The sequence below is a fragment of the Anguilla anguilla genome, chromosome 4 (assembly GCF_013347855.1).
Source record: "Anguilla anguilla isolate fAngAng1 chromosome 4, fAngAng1.pri, whole genome shotgun sequence".
Lineage (NCBI taxonomy): Eukaryota > Metazoa > Chordata > Actinopteri > Anguilliformes > Anguillidae > Anguilla > Anguilla anguilla.
Genome location: NC_049204.1, coordinates 19,062,315 through 19,079,226, shown reverse-complemented (window position 1 = coordinate 19,079,226; position 16,912 = coordinate 19,062,315). Strand labels below are relative to the sequence as shown.

The window sequence follows — 16,912 nt, the reverse complement described above, 5'->3', positions numbered from 1 at the left end:
CTGGCCTGCAAGTGTTTGGCTGTAGATGAACTAAAGGATATTTCCTTGATTAAAGTATTAGTGGTAGGGCCAGTTCACTCGCTGGAGTTATGTTAACATCAAACCCATTAATTAATGTAAGCAATGAATCAAAATTCACCATCCTAGTAGTAACATGAACTTTTTTCAATTTGTCAATTTCCTTCTGCTATGTCATATGGAATGTGGTGTAACTGGATGGGAATTCATTTCGGTCATTTGAAGAACTAGTTAACCTCATACCTGTAGGCCTATATTCTGTTAAATAAAAAAATAAATAACTAATTCTCAGTGACTTTAATGACTCTTTTGGTCATAGTTCTCAAATTCTTCCTAGCATGCAGGGAAATGAAAGAGCAGCAGAATTACAGCTAAAGCCGCGTTTCCACCGCAGGAACTATACCCCGGAACTAGGAACCTTTTGAGGAACTCAGTGCGTTTCCACCGCAGGAACTAGGGTCTAAATTTAGTTCTGGGGGCTTTGTTTTACCCCCCAAAACGTTCCTGCTCGGGGGGTAGTACTTTCCGAAAGTACAGGAACCTTTTGGGTGGAGCTTGCAGCGCTGAACATTTCTGATTGGTCGAGTACTCGTAGCATTTGTGTTGTATTTATTTTCCGCCATTACCCGCCATGTTTGAAAATATGCAGCGGCAAACCAATTTATTTTCATAATAACTTCAAATCAAACTTGTATGTTATGCGGCGCAGTAGCCTACTTTTGGTTATAACCTGTCAACGTCTTGGAATTATAACGTGTGCTCTTCTGTTCTTTTCTTGCTTTAGTATTCGTTTTATAAAATGCTAAGCATTCGTGCTGGGACAGCATATTACGTAGGCTACCAAAACATTCAAACGGATTAATTCGGTTGCTGAATATTTTCTTCCGGTTTTTCTTTGTTAGCCCGTTGTAATTGACTCAAAACGTTTGATACAGTTATGTGAGGTATGCGGTAGTTCTGCATAATTAACATTGGTGATACAGTACAAGCAAACTGGAAATCACCTTCCGCACTTTTTATCCGGGTAAAATAACAGGTTATTTCTAGTAATCTTCGCTTTATCTTTTTCAGACTGCCGTAATTTTACTGCCATTTTTCAATTCCACGAAAAGACCAGGAAGACTATGGACTCATTTATGGTGCATGGTTCGCATCTGGAGGGCACACTTCGCTGCTCGGCTAGCAGTAACTTCGGAGGAAAGCAAACGGTGGCTGTACCACTACTAATTTACATTTTCACGCAAGTCCGAGTTTTCGTTCTATTCTTGTCATTTTGCGATTAGCCTATATGGAATTGACAACGAGAAAGTAATAAAACAGCAAATTGTTTACAACGTGTGCATGTTTTCTGCTGTTAATGAATGTGTTTGAGAGGATATATGAAAATCAATAAATACAAAAGTAACCATATATAGTCATTGTTGGTAACCCGTTAGTGGAATAAACCCCTCCGGGCTGTCCCGGTTATTAGAAAATAATGTAGGCTACTTCGGTGGTAGTATGGGGTTACAGAAGAAATCATATGACAGATGGACCGACGACAACGTCAGTGGGCTAATTTGCCTAATCTTCGCGGTACTTTAGACCCCGGTGGAAACGCAGACAACCATTGGCTGAAGGAACCTTTTAGTTCCTGGTAAAGTAGTTCCTGGGACTGAAAGTTCCGGGTAATTTTGGTGGAAACGCGGCTAATGTAACTTTTCATCGGTAGGTTTGTCCTCGAAATTGAAATAATGACTTTCTCAGCATATGCTTGGGGGAGACACAGTTTCCTGCATCTAGGGGTGGTGGGCCTTGAAGTCTGGACTCAGTCAAGGCCTGACTCTCCGCTGGACGCCTTTGTAATTCCAATAGGTTGCTGTCAGACTGTTGTTTGAGGGTGCTGTGTGATTGTGTCTTCCATTGTTCCCATTTCCCCCAGTGCCCTCACGACCGTAACACTAACTCCCCTCCATTGTCATTCTTCAGGAAAGCTGAAGACAGCAATAACACTTGCTTCAGTTTTGTCACATTTTATGTTGTTTTTTAATGACTGCTCGTGTTAAAAATGAACTAACTGTTGATGTGGCACATCCTTTAGTGTGGCTGTGTGTTGCCGGTGCAGTGACATAGTAACGGCAACATTTTTCATTTGTTGTGTTTTGTATGCAGTGTTTTTTTTTTTTTTTCACAAATTGCTTGTTAGTAAATATGAGTACACAGTGTAAATCACTAAATTTAGTTTCATTCATTTCACAAGCTTGGGATTGGCTGTAGTGGTGACAGTGGTTTGATTGATAGTTATAATTACATACATAATTAGTATAATAGACTCTAAAATGTTAAAGCAAATTGTATTGTTAGTTTACTGTTTACACAACCTGAGGTGTTTAGCCCTTGTTTGTATATAACCATGTATAAAATGTGAATGCACTATTTTATGTTACGCATATAACATTACTGTCACTCTGTTTCTTTAAATATGTTTTATTTAAATTCATGACAATGACTAACAGACTAACAATTTTCCACACTTTTAAGCATTTTTATTCTTGTGAACTCCTAGATGCACAATTAATGGAACATAGAGATGGACTTGCTGTAACTTGTGTATGCAACTATCCAAAACTAAAAATTAAAAACTGCAAACTCTCATGGAACTCTTAAGTCTAAAATTGTAAATGTTCTTGCTTAAAGTGAAGGCTTTGCCAAATAATGTAGCCATTGTATGGTGAAACCTTGACTATAGCATTAGCCAGCTATGACCACTGGACAAAGTTGACTTCATACCATGAGGAAGCATGGGTTTAATTAAGCCAGGTTTCTCAGAGTTACTGCTCCATTAGCTCCTCCCAATGATAAACCAGGAAGATAGAAAAAGATACCAAACATTGGAAAAATAGATACTGCACATGAAATACTCATTGTAAAGAAAGGTATTGTATTAAGAATAGAAGGAATAAGTACATAGGAAATCAAGTAATTTGGAACAAAAGTATTTCTTGAAATTCTGAACAAAGTGCCCACAGGCTAGCAGTCATCATCAGTGAGAGGTTTGCCTCTCTTCCAATGACTCCCAGCACTTCCATAGTGCAGTATGGGTAGAAACTGGCTTGTGGGCAGGTGTACACTCACTTTAGCTGCAGTTGTCCTTTTGCAAGTCCAGTTTTGACTGAAGTAACTCAAGGCACAATTGGTGGCTCAAAATTGGGAGGAGGGGTGGAGGTCATTTAAAAAACACTCAATTGGAGGAAAAGGTTTCATGAAATTATAGAAGCATTATGTGTGTATGTGTATGCAAAATGGATCAGTGTTGGATCAGTTGTTATGGTGGTTTTCTTTCTTCTTTGTGGTACTGGTCAATCTCTCCATGGCTATTTCAGACCTGCTTCCATTCGAAAAAGACTAAATAATGGAGAAAATAGGTTTTGTTTTATGCCTCCTTGCTTTCTGTTACCATCAGCCTGCTTATGTCTGTAAAGATTGTACTCATTGTACATTATTAATTTTATATTAAATCAACATTTATTTGATAAATGTAATAATAATTCTGGTCATTGAATTATAGGACATCAGTTTGTATTTTGTTCAGATATTGATGTTTCAACTGTTAGAGATTTTATGTATTAGTATTTGCATATTTTATGTGAGTTGAGTGTGGACTGCAATATCCGTAAAAGGATTTTGTGTTTTTAATAATATTGTGTTTTTTCTTTGAAAGGAACTGCCACGCTCTCCTGTTGTTCCACCGCTGGAGTCCTGCTTTCTGAGACCTGCCCGACCAGCCAATCAGCGGCCACCGTCCCGTTGGGCCGCCTACTCCCCTTCCTCCTCACCAAACTGGTCCAAATCCGAGAGGAGGTTCTGTTTCCCGCCAGTGCAATTCTGTCTGTCTCTACCACAGACTGAAGCCCTTGGCCAAGACAACACTCTGGTGTGAAGCTCCCTCACCATCACTATCCAGCCTCACCTTTGTAGCCTCACCTTCACCCATGTCTCAGAACCTGTGGTGCAGAGGTGAACTAGGAACTGGACGTATGAGCGTGACATAATGTCCTGGGTGAACATTTTAAATTTAAAGTACACTAACTGGCAAATCTGACATATGCTGTGTCACAAAAAATACAAATCTAAGAAACGTGCCTGTTAAAAACCTGAGTTCTTGACTGTAAAAATATGTGTGTGTGTGTGTGTGTGTATGTGTCTGTTTTCACATGCATATGTATATATATTTATTTTTTATGGGTTAATCAGAGGTTTTTTTTCTGGTCTAAAAAGTAACTGTAGAACATCACTTAATTTGTCTCAGGTGTCTTCTGGACTGCATTAAATAGTTTGTCCTTTTATATTTTAATTTTGGTAATCATTTGCACTTTACTTTTCCCAGAAATTAATTCTTTGTCTTACCTTTAAACTTTCACCATTTATATTCTTACCTTATGAAGCTTAAGCTGAAAAACAAAAAGAATTTAATGAATGGAATTTTGAATTAAAAAAACTGCTTCATATTGATTGGAGCAGGTAAACATGATGTCATAAATTTGCTGGTGCATTCACTTTAATGAATGTTCAGTTCTCTGACAGATGTCAGATTTTTTCAGAACTGAGAGGGAAACTGAATGATGCACAGCGGCATACAGTCGTATGCATCTCTGTGATATATTGATCTGCATGCCTTTTAGACCATAGCACTTTAGTGCATGTATTTACAAGCTGCGATAATTTATCATGACTCATTATGTGAGCCCTTGACTACACTGTAAAAATAAAATGTTGTGTGTAATCACGTACTGTAATTTTGTCGTAAACCCAATTTGACTCATTGAAATTTAAATGTAAATAACTGTATCTTTAAAAATTCTGTTTACAGTTGTTATGGCTGAAGCAGAAAACTCAAAGGGATGAATGGAAAAATATGTTTCAAGCAGAATGATCTGTGTAAGATTAGGACTGGCTATAATGATTATATGGAAATAAACTGAAAATGCATTTACAGTGGCCATCCTGCTTATATTCTGTCATATTGTGTTTACCAATGAAATGCAGTATATTTAATTTTACAAAAGATTTTAAGATGGGATATAGAACAGGGAGGGAATGGGAACATTCAGTATAAATTACAAAGAAGATTGGGCTTCAAATGTTCTCAAAAAACAAGGTAGCACATCCAACAAGTAATTTTACAAAAAGCTTATTTGTTTTAAAGTAGTACCTGAATGCCTAATAAATAAGATGTACAATGTAAGTAATGGGGTGTTTGTTCAATTTTATTTGTTGATGTGCTACCTTGTTTTTTTTATGTTGCACATTTGTTAATGTTCAGTATTGCAATAACATTTTGTTGGTGCTGTACATGGCCATGCATTGACAGTATGAATGCGCACTGTTTTTCCATAATATGATCTTACACTTTCTCACTGAAAATAATAGCACCATTACAAATACTCGAGATGTAATTCACAGAATCCCTCAATCCACACAGATATATCAAAGTTCTGCTACTGTTCCTACTGTCTTGGAGGCCAACAATATATTTATCAAACACAGATGCATTTTGTCTGATTATGCAAAGCTTCTGTGCCTTGCTGTAAGGAGGAATCTGTACACTTCATACATTTATACAGTATATGATAAGGCCTCACACAAAATTATTTGTATGTTTAGCCATTCATTTAAACAGCTGGATTTTTTTCATCATACTGGTGTGTGTATGTTACAATTTTCATTATCGCCGAGACCACAAAGAAAATTTTACACAAAACAAAAAAAGAACCCTAGACCAACGGGCTCTCTCTCAAGAGGTGAATAAAGCCGGTATCTATAAAGGGAAACTAAGAGGAAAATAATCTACTAGGAGTGGAAAGCTGGTCTTCTCTTTTACAGTATAAGCATTTAGCAGATCTTATCCCAGGTGGCTTACTCAACATTTTCATTGTGTCTAATTATACAGCTGGATAAAGCAATGCAGGTTATGTACCTTGCTGAAGGGTACAACAGCCGTGTGCTAGTAGGGAATTGAACCTGCAACCTTTAGGATACAAGACCAACTCCTTACCCATTATACTACACTGCCTTTTATTCCATGAGCTCCCAGGCCACCAGAATCCTCAAGATCAGCTGTGTAATCTGGAGACATTTTTAGGCAATCATGCTGTACAATAAGTCTTTATGATATTTTGAGAAAGTCGTCTATTTGACTACAACTGGGAAGTCCTTTGATTCAAACAGACAATTGTAAATAGTGCTTATAGCAGGTTTAATAGATTTTAAGGTAATTAATTGTGTTCAAGATGGTTTACATACATTTCTTCTCACAAGCCTGATTTTTGACATAGTGTTTTAGTTCCTTTTTGTATTCCCTTTTAAATGATTGTGTTACCACAAATACCACAAATGAACTGCTAATCCATTGTGCTCTGCAGTTATGGGTTCGAATCCCATCCTCATCAAAGGTATCTATGTACAGCTTTGCTGCTCTGAGCCACTGTGTGCTGTTCTCTCCTTTCAGACATCAAAACAATTACTGGAGCTTTCTATTATTGGCCAGAAGGTGGTGCTAAATTGCTATATTTTCACAAGTATTCCTTGGATCCTGTTGTTATCGATTCCATTTAGGTTTACTACATTAGACTTAGGCAGAATGATAAGAGATTCTGATCTAGAATCTAAACATTTCTACTTTATTTAATAAAAGCAACAGTGGCCTGTCTATAACTCGCTTTTCATGCGGTGCATTTTAAAAAGCCTGTCTCTAACAAAGGTTGAATGGCTGAAATCTTTGCACAATTAAAATAGCTTACAAACTTTTCCAGTGTGCCAAGGTTTATTATTTGTTTACATATTATTTTATCTATGTTTTATCTATCTATGCAATTCAAACATGTTTAAATTCCAACTGGACCATGAATACCTCAAACTGGGAATAAACTATTTGTACTGTGACACCAATGCTCACAAATCAGTGTTCCTCAGTGGATTTCTTGAAAGTGTTTGAATTAATAGGTGGACAGAGAGTATGGTACATGTATTCTTCTGTAGATAATTTCAAAGGTGAAGTGTAGTTACCACTGATATCTTGATAACACTACTAGATGACAAAAAAACCTAAGTTTTTTAAGGTCTCAGAGCTAACCAATGTGTGTGAACCATATATATATATATATATATATATATATATATAAGGTTTGGCACAACATAATGCAATATGAGAATCACTTTATGCCCAGAGAAGAGAGGATATCTACGTTTTTTTTTAAAAATGAACATGCCATGAGCATGTAGTAAGTAGACCGAGTCAATCTGAGCAGAACGCTGCAGTCTTTTATGCAAAAGAAGAAATATATGAAAAGTAAATAATGCTAAATAAAGTTACAAACCGAAGGAGGAACAAGACCATCCAGTTGGTCATTTCAGTAAATCTAAACAAAATCTACATTTACATGCAAGTAGTCCGACTAAAAAAACCCAATCTATGTAATCTGCCCTTGATTACACAGACTTGTGCTAACTAGGCATGCTCAATAACCTAACGGAAAATCGAATCCTGAGCTGCGGTTGCAGACAACCGGGGTCAGCATTGCTACTAAAAACTAGCTTGCTAGTGGAGGATAAGCGGGAGGATACGGCGTTAAGCAAAAATGTTATCCTCGACATTCCGAACGGCAATTTCTCAAACGGTATGTATGAAGCGTTAAGATCATAATAATGCTTAAGATGTTTTTTTTTATCCCATTCGTTATAAATAAATCGAGCTCGTCATTGGCGTGTGGAAATCGCGGCCTATAGCAGGCTATGCTACACCATTACAATCTAAACCAAGGCCAGGGCAAGGAGAATGGAAGCGACCTTCACGTCAGTAGCTAGCGAGCTATGAAACCAGTCATCCAGAAATTGCATGTCAAGCTGTCAAATTATAAAACACGTTTGCACATTGGTGGTTCAAAAAAAAATCTTTGTATATAGATTATATTTGCAGTCGGGGTTTCTGGCTTTTTTCTTTGCCATGATTGAATCTACGGCAAGCGTTATCTAAGGTGAAATGCTAGATGGCTAACTATACATTAGCCGGCTACACTCATTTAGCGTGCCTTGAGTGCAAGATGACAGCTAGAAAATTGTCTAATGAGCAGTATTCAAGATTTTAATGTTATTCTTTCGCACACATGCTGTGCTGCTCATGAACCAAAAAATATGCTGTGCTGCTCATGAGAAATAAAATGTGCTGTCGTTGACATCCTAAATTCAAGACAAAAACAAAGCTGGTACAATATAATTGGTTGTGTGTTTCAAATATGTGCCTGGAAACCTCTTTTTTCTGTCCCTCACATATTCATATTGCTTAATCAAATAAATTATGGTTCCAAAAAGTATTTTATCAGTCAATGATCAGGTGTATTTATGGGAAGCGATTTGATGGTGTGAATCTTATTCTCCACTGAATTAGGCTAAGTGTAATGTTGCCTCGTTACATTTGCAGTTGTATTCTCCTGAGCTCACATACAGGCAGTATTTTTATTGTTCCATTTTGAGATATTGGTTTTAGGGTGCACATTTTCTATGAATGTACCTATTTCTAACTGTCTACAGGCTAGACACATTCGGAGTCTGCATCAGTCAGCAGTCCGGAGTGGAGGCGGGGGAGCTCTGTTTGTGGTGAGTCTCAATTTTTGTCCAAATGGTGATTTTGGAACACGAACAATTCTTGGTACACCAGTAGCATCTGACGTAAATACGAGATCCGTTGTGATTTAAATGAAACGATTAAGTTATAAGTTAGTCATTGAACAAGCTGCAGTTTTTGATCCATGTTTCAGAGAACACATTAGAATCCATCCATCCAATATCTTTTTGATTCTGTAGGCATGATACAGTATGCCAAAGGGATGAGTCTGATTAATGATTAAGTGATTAATTTAATAGCACTTTTCTGTTTAATATTTACCAATGTAAACATTTATTGTAGCAGTAATTAGCATGCAGAAATCATATCAGTAGTTCATCTTCTTTTGGATAAATAATTTGTGTATGCACATGTGTGTGGTACATAATACAGTTTCAGCATTTGACCTTATATGGTCCAATCCAGATAACTGGACACAAAGGGCCTAAGCAAGGCAGGATGTTTGGGATTTCTTCGCATTTGTGTAAACAAAGCCAGAGAGATGCTAACATGCGAACAAAGTCATTCCAAGGCATTGGAGCCCAGTCAGTATTCATTATCTCACCGTGTGGAAAATTGAGAGTGAAGTCATAGATTATTTTAGGAGGATAGGTTGTGTGCAGCCATGATTATGAAATGCATATACCGTAATGTTACAATTTTTGTACAAACACCACAAATTATTGTTGCTTGGCTTAAATAATTTAAATACACTGCCTGAATTACCACAGCATCATTTTATATACAATATGTGTACTTTTGAGCTGTGTATGTAGGAGTGAACAATCATAGAAGCTCATCAGAGTCCAAAATCAGCTTGATAAAAGGCAAAATTAAGAAAGGCTTTTGACTATCGCATGAATGCATTGTTAGCTTTTATCATATTTTTATGATTGATGTCTTTGATCCATTACTGTATGAGTGGAGCCACTCTGATGATGTTCTACATGTCCCTAAGCATGTTGGGTTATTTGCATATAAAATTGAACAAAAAGGTGTTTTACCTGCAAAAGCATTTATTTAATAAAATGTTTTTAAATGCCTATATATTAAAATAAATGTAGCTATTTTTTGTCATGGTCTTTATCTCAGGACTAGTAGGAAGCCAGAGTGCTATGTACAGATGCTGAGCTAACTGAAATGTGCGTTAGTTGAGTCAATGGGAACACTGGAGCTATATTCTTCTGGCTGTGCCTTGGGGAAGCAGTGCTAAAAACGGTAGCATCCCTCATTCCCTCACTCAACAACCTGTTTACTCAGTGGCTTGTTTACTGAAAGTGTTGTCACTGCTGGAAAGCGGTGCTTTAGCTGTACTTCCAAGCTGGAAATAACAGGAAACCTTCTTTTCTCTTTCTGGAAAGGAAGTAGGACATCCAAATCCAGTGTGCTGGTGAGGGTGAGATTCTGAGTAGTGACGAGTCAATGCATATCAGTTCCAGTTGGCTTTGGCAGTTTACGTTGCATAATATAGTGAATATCAATGTAAGTGCCTGGAAGCCATTTCTTTTCATCCGTCACTCACATAACCTTCAACGTTAGCCAATATGTTAATAAAAGAACATTACTGTCATGTGAAATCAGAATAAGCTTGGACACCTGGTGTGGTGGTGCATTGCGAATACACCTGACCTTCCTGACCTTCAGGTTTACCATGACCTTCAGATCTGGCACTGATTTCCTTCACATTTTACACTTTGTGTAATGATGAAATGATTAAATTCCTGTTTAACTTAAAAGAAACCATGCTTTTGGCACCCATGATACATTATATAAACTGCTACTAAATATGTCTAATGCACATATTGGCTAGAATGCCTGGGAGGGTACTAGCCATCTCTGACCTTGAATGGAGTGACCTGTATAGGTGTATGCCATGAGCATCTTAACCAAACTGTTGAACAGAAATGTGTATCCATGCCTTGTTGAAGTTTTCTTTGCTCATAAACATAACATTCCCTCTTGTTTCAGCACAGAGACACTACAGATAACAACCCCGATACCCCTTTTGAATTCACTCCAGAGAATCTTGAGGTATGTAGAACCCAGCTCAGTAGAGCACTGAAAACCTTTGTAGAAACAACAGTAGAAGTAAAGAAATAAAGTGCTCGTCAGCACCTGCAACTGTTTAAGCTCAAGCTCAGTCACAGTTTGGATTATATCCTAAACCTGACTTGAAAGGGATGTCTGGTGAGTTCACACGTGATTGCTTTAAAATTTTCAGATTGTGTCATTCCTTGCATTGAGGACATTGTGAATTAGTCTGGTCAGATGCTGTTTGTCTTAGTTGTTCTTAACATCACATCTCCAGGTGTGCTGATGGAAATAAAAGTCCTGTGTTTTTTTCCATGCATAACAATCCCTCTCTGTGCCACAGAGAATTGAGGCGATCATTAAGAACTACCCAGAGGGACACAAACAAGCTGCTACCATTCCTGTCTTGGATCTAGCCCAGAGGCAGCACGGATGGCTTCCCATCTCCGCCATGAACAAGGTACAGTCTACATACAGGGATCTCTGACCTACAAAGCAGTTCAGTGATATGTCTCTTAGGTGGTTTTCACGCCTAGGAGGAAGGGTGCCTTCGATACCTTCTGGCAGCTGCTCATCTTTCTTGAACGCTGTAGCAATAAGCAGTACATGTTGTTTACTGTTCGCAGTTCGAGCAATCACTCGTATTGTGCAGTTTCTTCAAATGTTTGTAAATGGTAACAATACCAAAGCAGATTTGCAAATAATAAAAGCACAGTAGGTAATTGATGCTTCACAGTTATCCCTGGACTGGAATCAGAAATGACTCTCTTGTCGTGAGATTACCCTGTCAAATTTCCGTGTAATAAATGAATGGCCTGCATGACTGCATAGCTTTTGTTTACAAATTTTTAGTTAACTTGAAACTTGGTTAGTTGTAGATTGTATCACCTGTTTTAGGCTGCTTTATTTTGTTGGCTGGGCTTTAGTTATGAAACATTTAATAACGTTGTTATAGTTGCACAATACACTCACAATCCAGTTTTAATGAGTGTAGAGACCCTGAAGCGTCCCAGAGGCATCTCATATTGGCCTATTTGGTTAATGTGGAAGCGTTTTCTGAGGGGTGTGGCATGTGGAGTGCTTGTACAGTATCAGACTACCACACTTCCAGGAAAAGTCAGCACGTATTAGTTTTGGAAGAATGCTGTGCTTCTTTCCACCCTGGCCGCTGCCAAGCACTGCCTCCACAGCATTATAAGATGCACATCTGGTGTGCTCAACATAGGAGTTTCAGCAGACTAAAAGTATTCTGTCACTTAAGCCAGGTTGTATCCTCGTTGCTGTCTTGCGGCGTCCTCTGCACGATCAGTATGCTCTTTGTAATGAGGGCTCATTGGTGAACATAGTTCTGCTGTCAGATCAATGTTAATAAGAGTGAGTTCCACACAATACACACCTTGCTGCTCACAAGATTAAGATGGTCACAGATGTTTGTTCTGTCAAAAAGGGAGTAATAGGAAAGGGTAATACGTATTAAATATGTCCACTGTATTAGCATTTTGGGGGGGTTGGGGGGTTGGGGGGTTGGGGAGTGGTGCCTGATCGACTTGCCTGATGAGATTCCGTCAGCCCGGCTGACTAGAACCCTTCCATCATCGAGCAGTGCTAGACCCAATTGTCATTCGTTAGCTACAGTCGCACCTGGCACAGTCTGGATTCTGTACCCAAGCTGTGGCCCATTAAGGCGCAAGAACAGTGCCTTAACAGGATGAGCCACCCAGCAGCTCATCTTTCACATTTTTGAAATTTTTGTTGATTTACCCACATTTAGTTGTACCTATGCGTTACTCTGAGCAGGCAGTTCTCAACTACAATGACAGCACCCAGGGTGCCAGGTATGCATGCGAGTTGAATTTGGTTTCCAAAGCCATAAGAGAATACTCTCATTGCAGGTAGCGGAGGTGCTGGAGGTGCCCCCTATGAGAGTGTATGAAGTAGCCACCTTCTACACAATGTTCATGCGCAAACCCATGGGGAAATACCACATTCAGATCTGCACAACAACACCCTGCATGCTGTGCGACTCCGACAGTATCCTAGAGGCCATCCAGAAGAAACTCGGTAAGATTCCAGCTTGGTTCATGGTCACATTTAGCTTTGTTCACTAAATTTGAGACAATCAAAGTTGTGTTTTAAAGGAGTAACATGGTGGTTGAACGTGACACTTCCCAGTTGTCTTTAGGCAACAACAAAACAAATGTGCATAATTTTTTTATTATTCAATCTTTTCAATGTACTTTAAAACTGATTTTTCTAAGCCTAAATTTCCCACTATAAAAGTTCACCCAAACCCATGATACGCGCTCTTTTTGGGAGACTTTTCACAAGCTAGCTTGCTTAGTAGTATATCAAGTATCGATAGATAGCTAAGGTAAGGACGCTGACATATATCCAATTATAATTTTTGCTATCTAGCTAGCCAAGTTAAGATAAAAGCACAACTATAACGTCCTCATAAAAGCAAACTAGCTAGCTAACGTTATCGATAACATTGCCTTATGAAAGCAAACTACCTAGCTAGCTAATGTTAGCTAGCTAGCTAAATGAATATAACCATAAATAATCCAATAGTCCTCAAAAGGCCCTCTAATTTAAGTGAACCTAACGTTAGTCAAATATTTGCATTGTCTTGCCTGTAAGCCAGCGGCGCAAACTATGGGTCTCGAGTTATCCATGGGTTTATGGGGCGTGGAAAGGGGAGTGGTTACTGTGTTCGTGACGCACCAAGTTGACAACTTTCTCAACCGGTTGAAAATAGGACGATAAATTTAAAACGCATATTTCTCCAAAAATACAGAACGGACATATTTAATACTTTACTCATTGTGTTTCTTCAATGCCTCTTGTGCAAATAGCACATAAAACCGAGAAAGTGTGAAAATCACCACGGTACTCCTTTAAGAATAATTGCATTGGAAGTGATACCCACTAATGTCCACTGTGAAGCGTCTAATGGTTCAATAAATTGGACTCTGAAAAATAACATTTATTGCACACTGCTATAAAAGTCATTTTAATTGCTCCTGCTCTAATGAATATCCTGAATATCACACCTCAATCATTAGTCTGAAATATGACTGTTAAATAAAGGGGTGGCTTACCATACATCTTAATACCATTAGATTTTTTTTCCAGGTTTAGTAGCAAGGACATCTTTCATTGTTTTAGTGTTGTGTTGTCTGGGTAAACTTTATCATGGCATTTCTGTAATGTTTTGCGTGCCCTAAATATTTTCTTTCGACTCATTGAAGGAACTTTAAGAACTGTGAATACTGTTATGGCCCCAGTTGTAAGTTTTGTTTACATGTGTCGGGGTTGGGCGTGTTTAGTTCTTCTGGTTTGTCATCTGATTAGCTTTTTTCGTTTCAGGTTACTCTGTTTGAAAATTCCATTGTTTGCCACTTCCCAGTGGAGACTAGTTTTTCAAACTCGTGCTTGGTGTGTTGTGTATAGCGATTGCTTCGTTTGACCATCATTTTAGTTTGATTCCAATTCCCGTCTAGCCCTTCTGATTTGTGTGCTGATTAGATCACGTGTTTGACCACTCACTCACTCCCTTCGACTCCGATTCTTGCCTTAGCCCTTCTACTTTGTTTGCCCTGTGATTTTGACCCTTCGCTCGTTGTATTCCGTTCCGACTCTCGCTTAGCCCCCCTGCTTTGTGCTGATTGGATTCTGTGTTTCACCATTTGCTCGTTCTTCACCTCGACTTGTTTTTCCCTCTGCTCACCATGTAGTGACTCCAGGTAGTCGGTATGTTCCCAGCTGGACTTTCAATCCTTCCACCGGAACACAACTTGGTTATTTTGCTTTGTTTTTTTTTCCTTTATTATTTTTGAAGGTACTCTAGTTGGAGTTTTAATTGTCCGTTGGGGGTATGCTATTCGGACTTCTGACTATCGACTAGCCTAATTGTCTGACGCTCAGCGCTCAAAGCCGCCCTGTGCCCAGTACCCTTCGAAGACTAGCCTGTTATCAGTTAGATTTGGATAGGCAGTTAGGGACCAGAGTTACTGGTCGGTTTGCAGTAGTATTTCCCTTACCCATTCCCCACTCATTTCCCTTTACCTACATCCTGTCTGACCCTAGACCAGGTCGTAACAATACGTTATTTTTACTTGACCAGTTCAGCTTTCTCGTTGTCTCCTCTAAACCCAAGTACATGTACAGAAATGTGCACAGGGGACAGGTAAAATAAACAGAGTACAGGGCAGCTGAGGTAAGAAACCAGAAATGCACAAAAGTGCTGCTGGAAAAGAAAAAATACTACTCATTTGTACTGGTCATAAAGTTACTTGATATAGGTAGTGGTTTTGTCCCTGGGCATATTAATTGGATGGAATTGAAATATACATTTTGTGCAGATTATTTTATGGTGTGTCTTCTGTAGCTAAGATGAATCAAGGATTGAAAAATGTAACCAATAGGTCTAGTTTTTTAAAGCACTAATGTAGCAGAAGCGTGCATGTAAAGAGCAAACTAAATTTATTTTCATCTCATAAAAGGAAATGGCGCAACTTGTAAATCATCTAAATTCATGAGACACTTTTATTGTTAGCACACTTACAATAAACTGTATTTTTTGCATACAGGCATTAACGTTGGTGAAACTACACCCGACAAACTGTTCACACTATCGGAGGTGGAATGCCTTGGAGCGTGTGTCAATGCACCAATGGTCCAGATCAATGATAACTATTATGTGAGTAACTCAACATCTTGGAACCACTTCATTCTTTGGAGACAGCATCATCTCAACAGGACTGACATATAGGCACATTGGTGGAAAGTCTAATGTTTTGCACTTATCTCTCCAGTGAAGAATTCAGATGTCCCAATGGAGCATTCATATATACTGCTTGTACAATGTCATTGTGACAAGAAGTGTCTATAATTGCTTCGTAATTTTTAAATACTGTATTTGGAGATGAACAATTCAACTTCCAAGTTTAATCATTACAAAGTACATTAAATAAAATTGTGGCTAGAAAACCTTGGTTAACGATTGGACTGATTAACAGATGAAATAGGTGCATAATGTAAAGAGTTCTCTTAAAGCTTAAGAGGTCTACTTGCGTAGTCATGTAACACTGGTGGGAAAAAGCCAAATAAAGCTCCCATTTTCAGGCTGCATGAAGTTTGACATCGCTCTACACATGAACAGGAAGCTGAAATCTGTCTTCCTCATTTCAGGAAGACCTTCTTCCTCAGGACATTGATCAGATCCTCGATGAGCTGAAAGCTGGGAGAGTGCCACTACCTGGCCCCAGGTATGCGAAATACCAAAGCATTGCTTTTGTGAACATGGCCTTGTGCCACACTAAAAGTTACTGCACAAGCCTTGCTCGTTCTTTGAGGAATTAGGCCATTCCTATTAAAAGAAAAAAAACTGCTCATTCCCAACTGAAGAATAACTTGAGCTCGGTAAACCAATCCTCACCCAATTTGGAAATTCAAAGTGCAGATTAAGTTGACTGTACTTCGTCTAGGGCTGAGCAGCGAGGATGCATGTCTCATTAACAGTACCTTGTAAATATACAGCACATATTAGGCCAGTTTTGCAGACACAGATTAAGCCTAGTCCTACATTAAATTCTGTTTTGACGGAAGATTCTCCATACAAAATTCAGTTTGGTCCAGGACTAAATGTAATTTGTCTGTGAAACCGGCCCATCATCTCACTTGTTACATCAAAATATGTGTACATCATTGGAACTTGGAAAATGATATAAACTAACATCACCTTTTATTGTTCTTTTTTGTTTTCTCTGTAGAAATGGGCGTTTCTCTTGTGAACCAGCCGGTGGGTTGACCTCTTTGACAGAGCCCCCCCCTGGACCTGGATTCGGAGTGAGACCTGATCTGTAGTGACGTCGTTCCAAAAATGTAATCGTCATGTACTTCACGGGTGTACTCCTCCTCCTCAAAGATTAGTTTGAGTACAATGTAAATAAAATGTATTTGGTTATCTGATTTTTGAGTCTTTTCTCAGTTTGTCTTTTATTGCAATGATGCCTCTGAATTAATTAAGAGCATAATTTTAGGCCAAAGATAAAACATATCCTCCCAATAGGTTTTACTCATATATAATTCATATTTGGAATTCATCGCATAAATGGTTTTGTAGTTTGGTTAATGCACAACCTCTCAAAGTGAGGAATGTTCATGATAGATTAAAGATATAAAAGCATTAAGTAACAATAAAAATTAAACATCCTCATTACA

The 16,912-nt window shown here is 38.5% G+C and overlaps 2 protein-coding genes across 3 annotated transcripts in view; both read left to right on the top strand.

The window, feature by feature from the left end:
• Positions 1 to 4,995, top strand: part of LOC118224783 (microtubule cross-linking factor 1-like) — a 51,317-nt gene extending 46,322 nt beyond the window's left edge. The window contains 1 exon segment of the mRNA XM_035412490.1: positions 3,719 to 4,995. Within this exon segment, the coding sequence (XP_035268381.1) occupies positions 3,719 to 3,937 (219 nt within the window). The 3' untranslated portion in view covers positions 3,938 to 4,995.
• A 2,519-nt stretch (positions 4,996 to 7,514) lies between these two features.
• Positions 7,515 to 16,660, top strand: ndufv2 (NADH:ubiquinone oxidoreductase core subunit V2). 2 transcript variants are annotated; one of them, XM_035415992.1, is made up of 8 exons: positions 7,515 to 7,673; positions 8,584 to 8,649; positions 10,625 to 10,687; positions 11,031 to 11,147; positions 12,580 to 12,748; positions 15,280 to 15,389; positions 15,881 to 15,957; positions 16,462 to 16,660. In XM_035415992.1, exons 1-8 carry the CDS (start codon positions 7,635 to 7,637, stop codon positions 16,553 to 16,555), a joined length of 735 nt encoding a protein of 244 aa, XP_035271883.1. In that variant the 5' UTR covers positions 7,515 to 7,634; the 3' UTR covers positions 16,556 to 16,660. The 2 variants fall into 2 exon arrangements, with proteins under 2 accessions (XP_035271883.1, XP_035271884.1); XM_035415993.1 differs by lacking the exons at positions 7,515 to 7,673; positions 8,584 to 8,649 and adding an exon at positions 10,008 to 10,138.
• Positions 16,661 to 16,912: the final 252 nt, after the last annotated feature.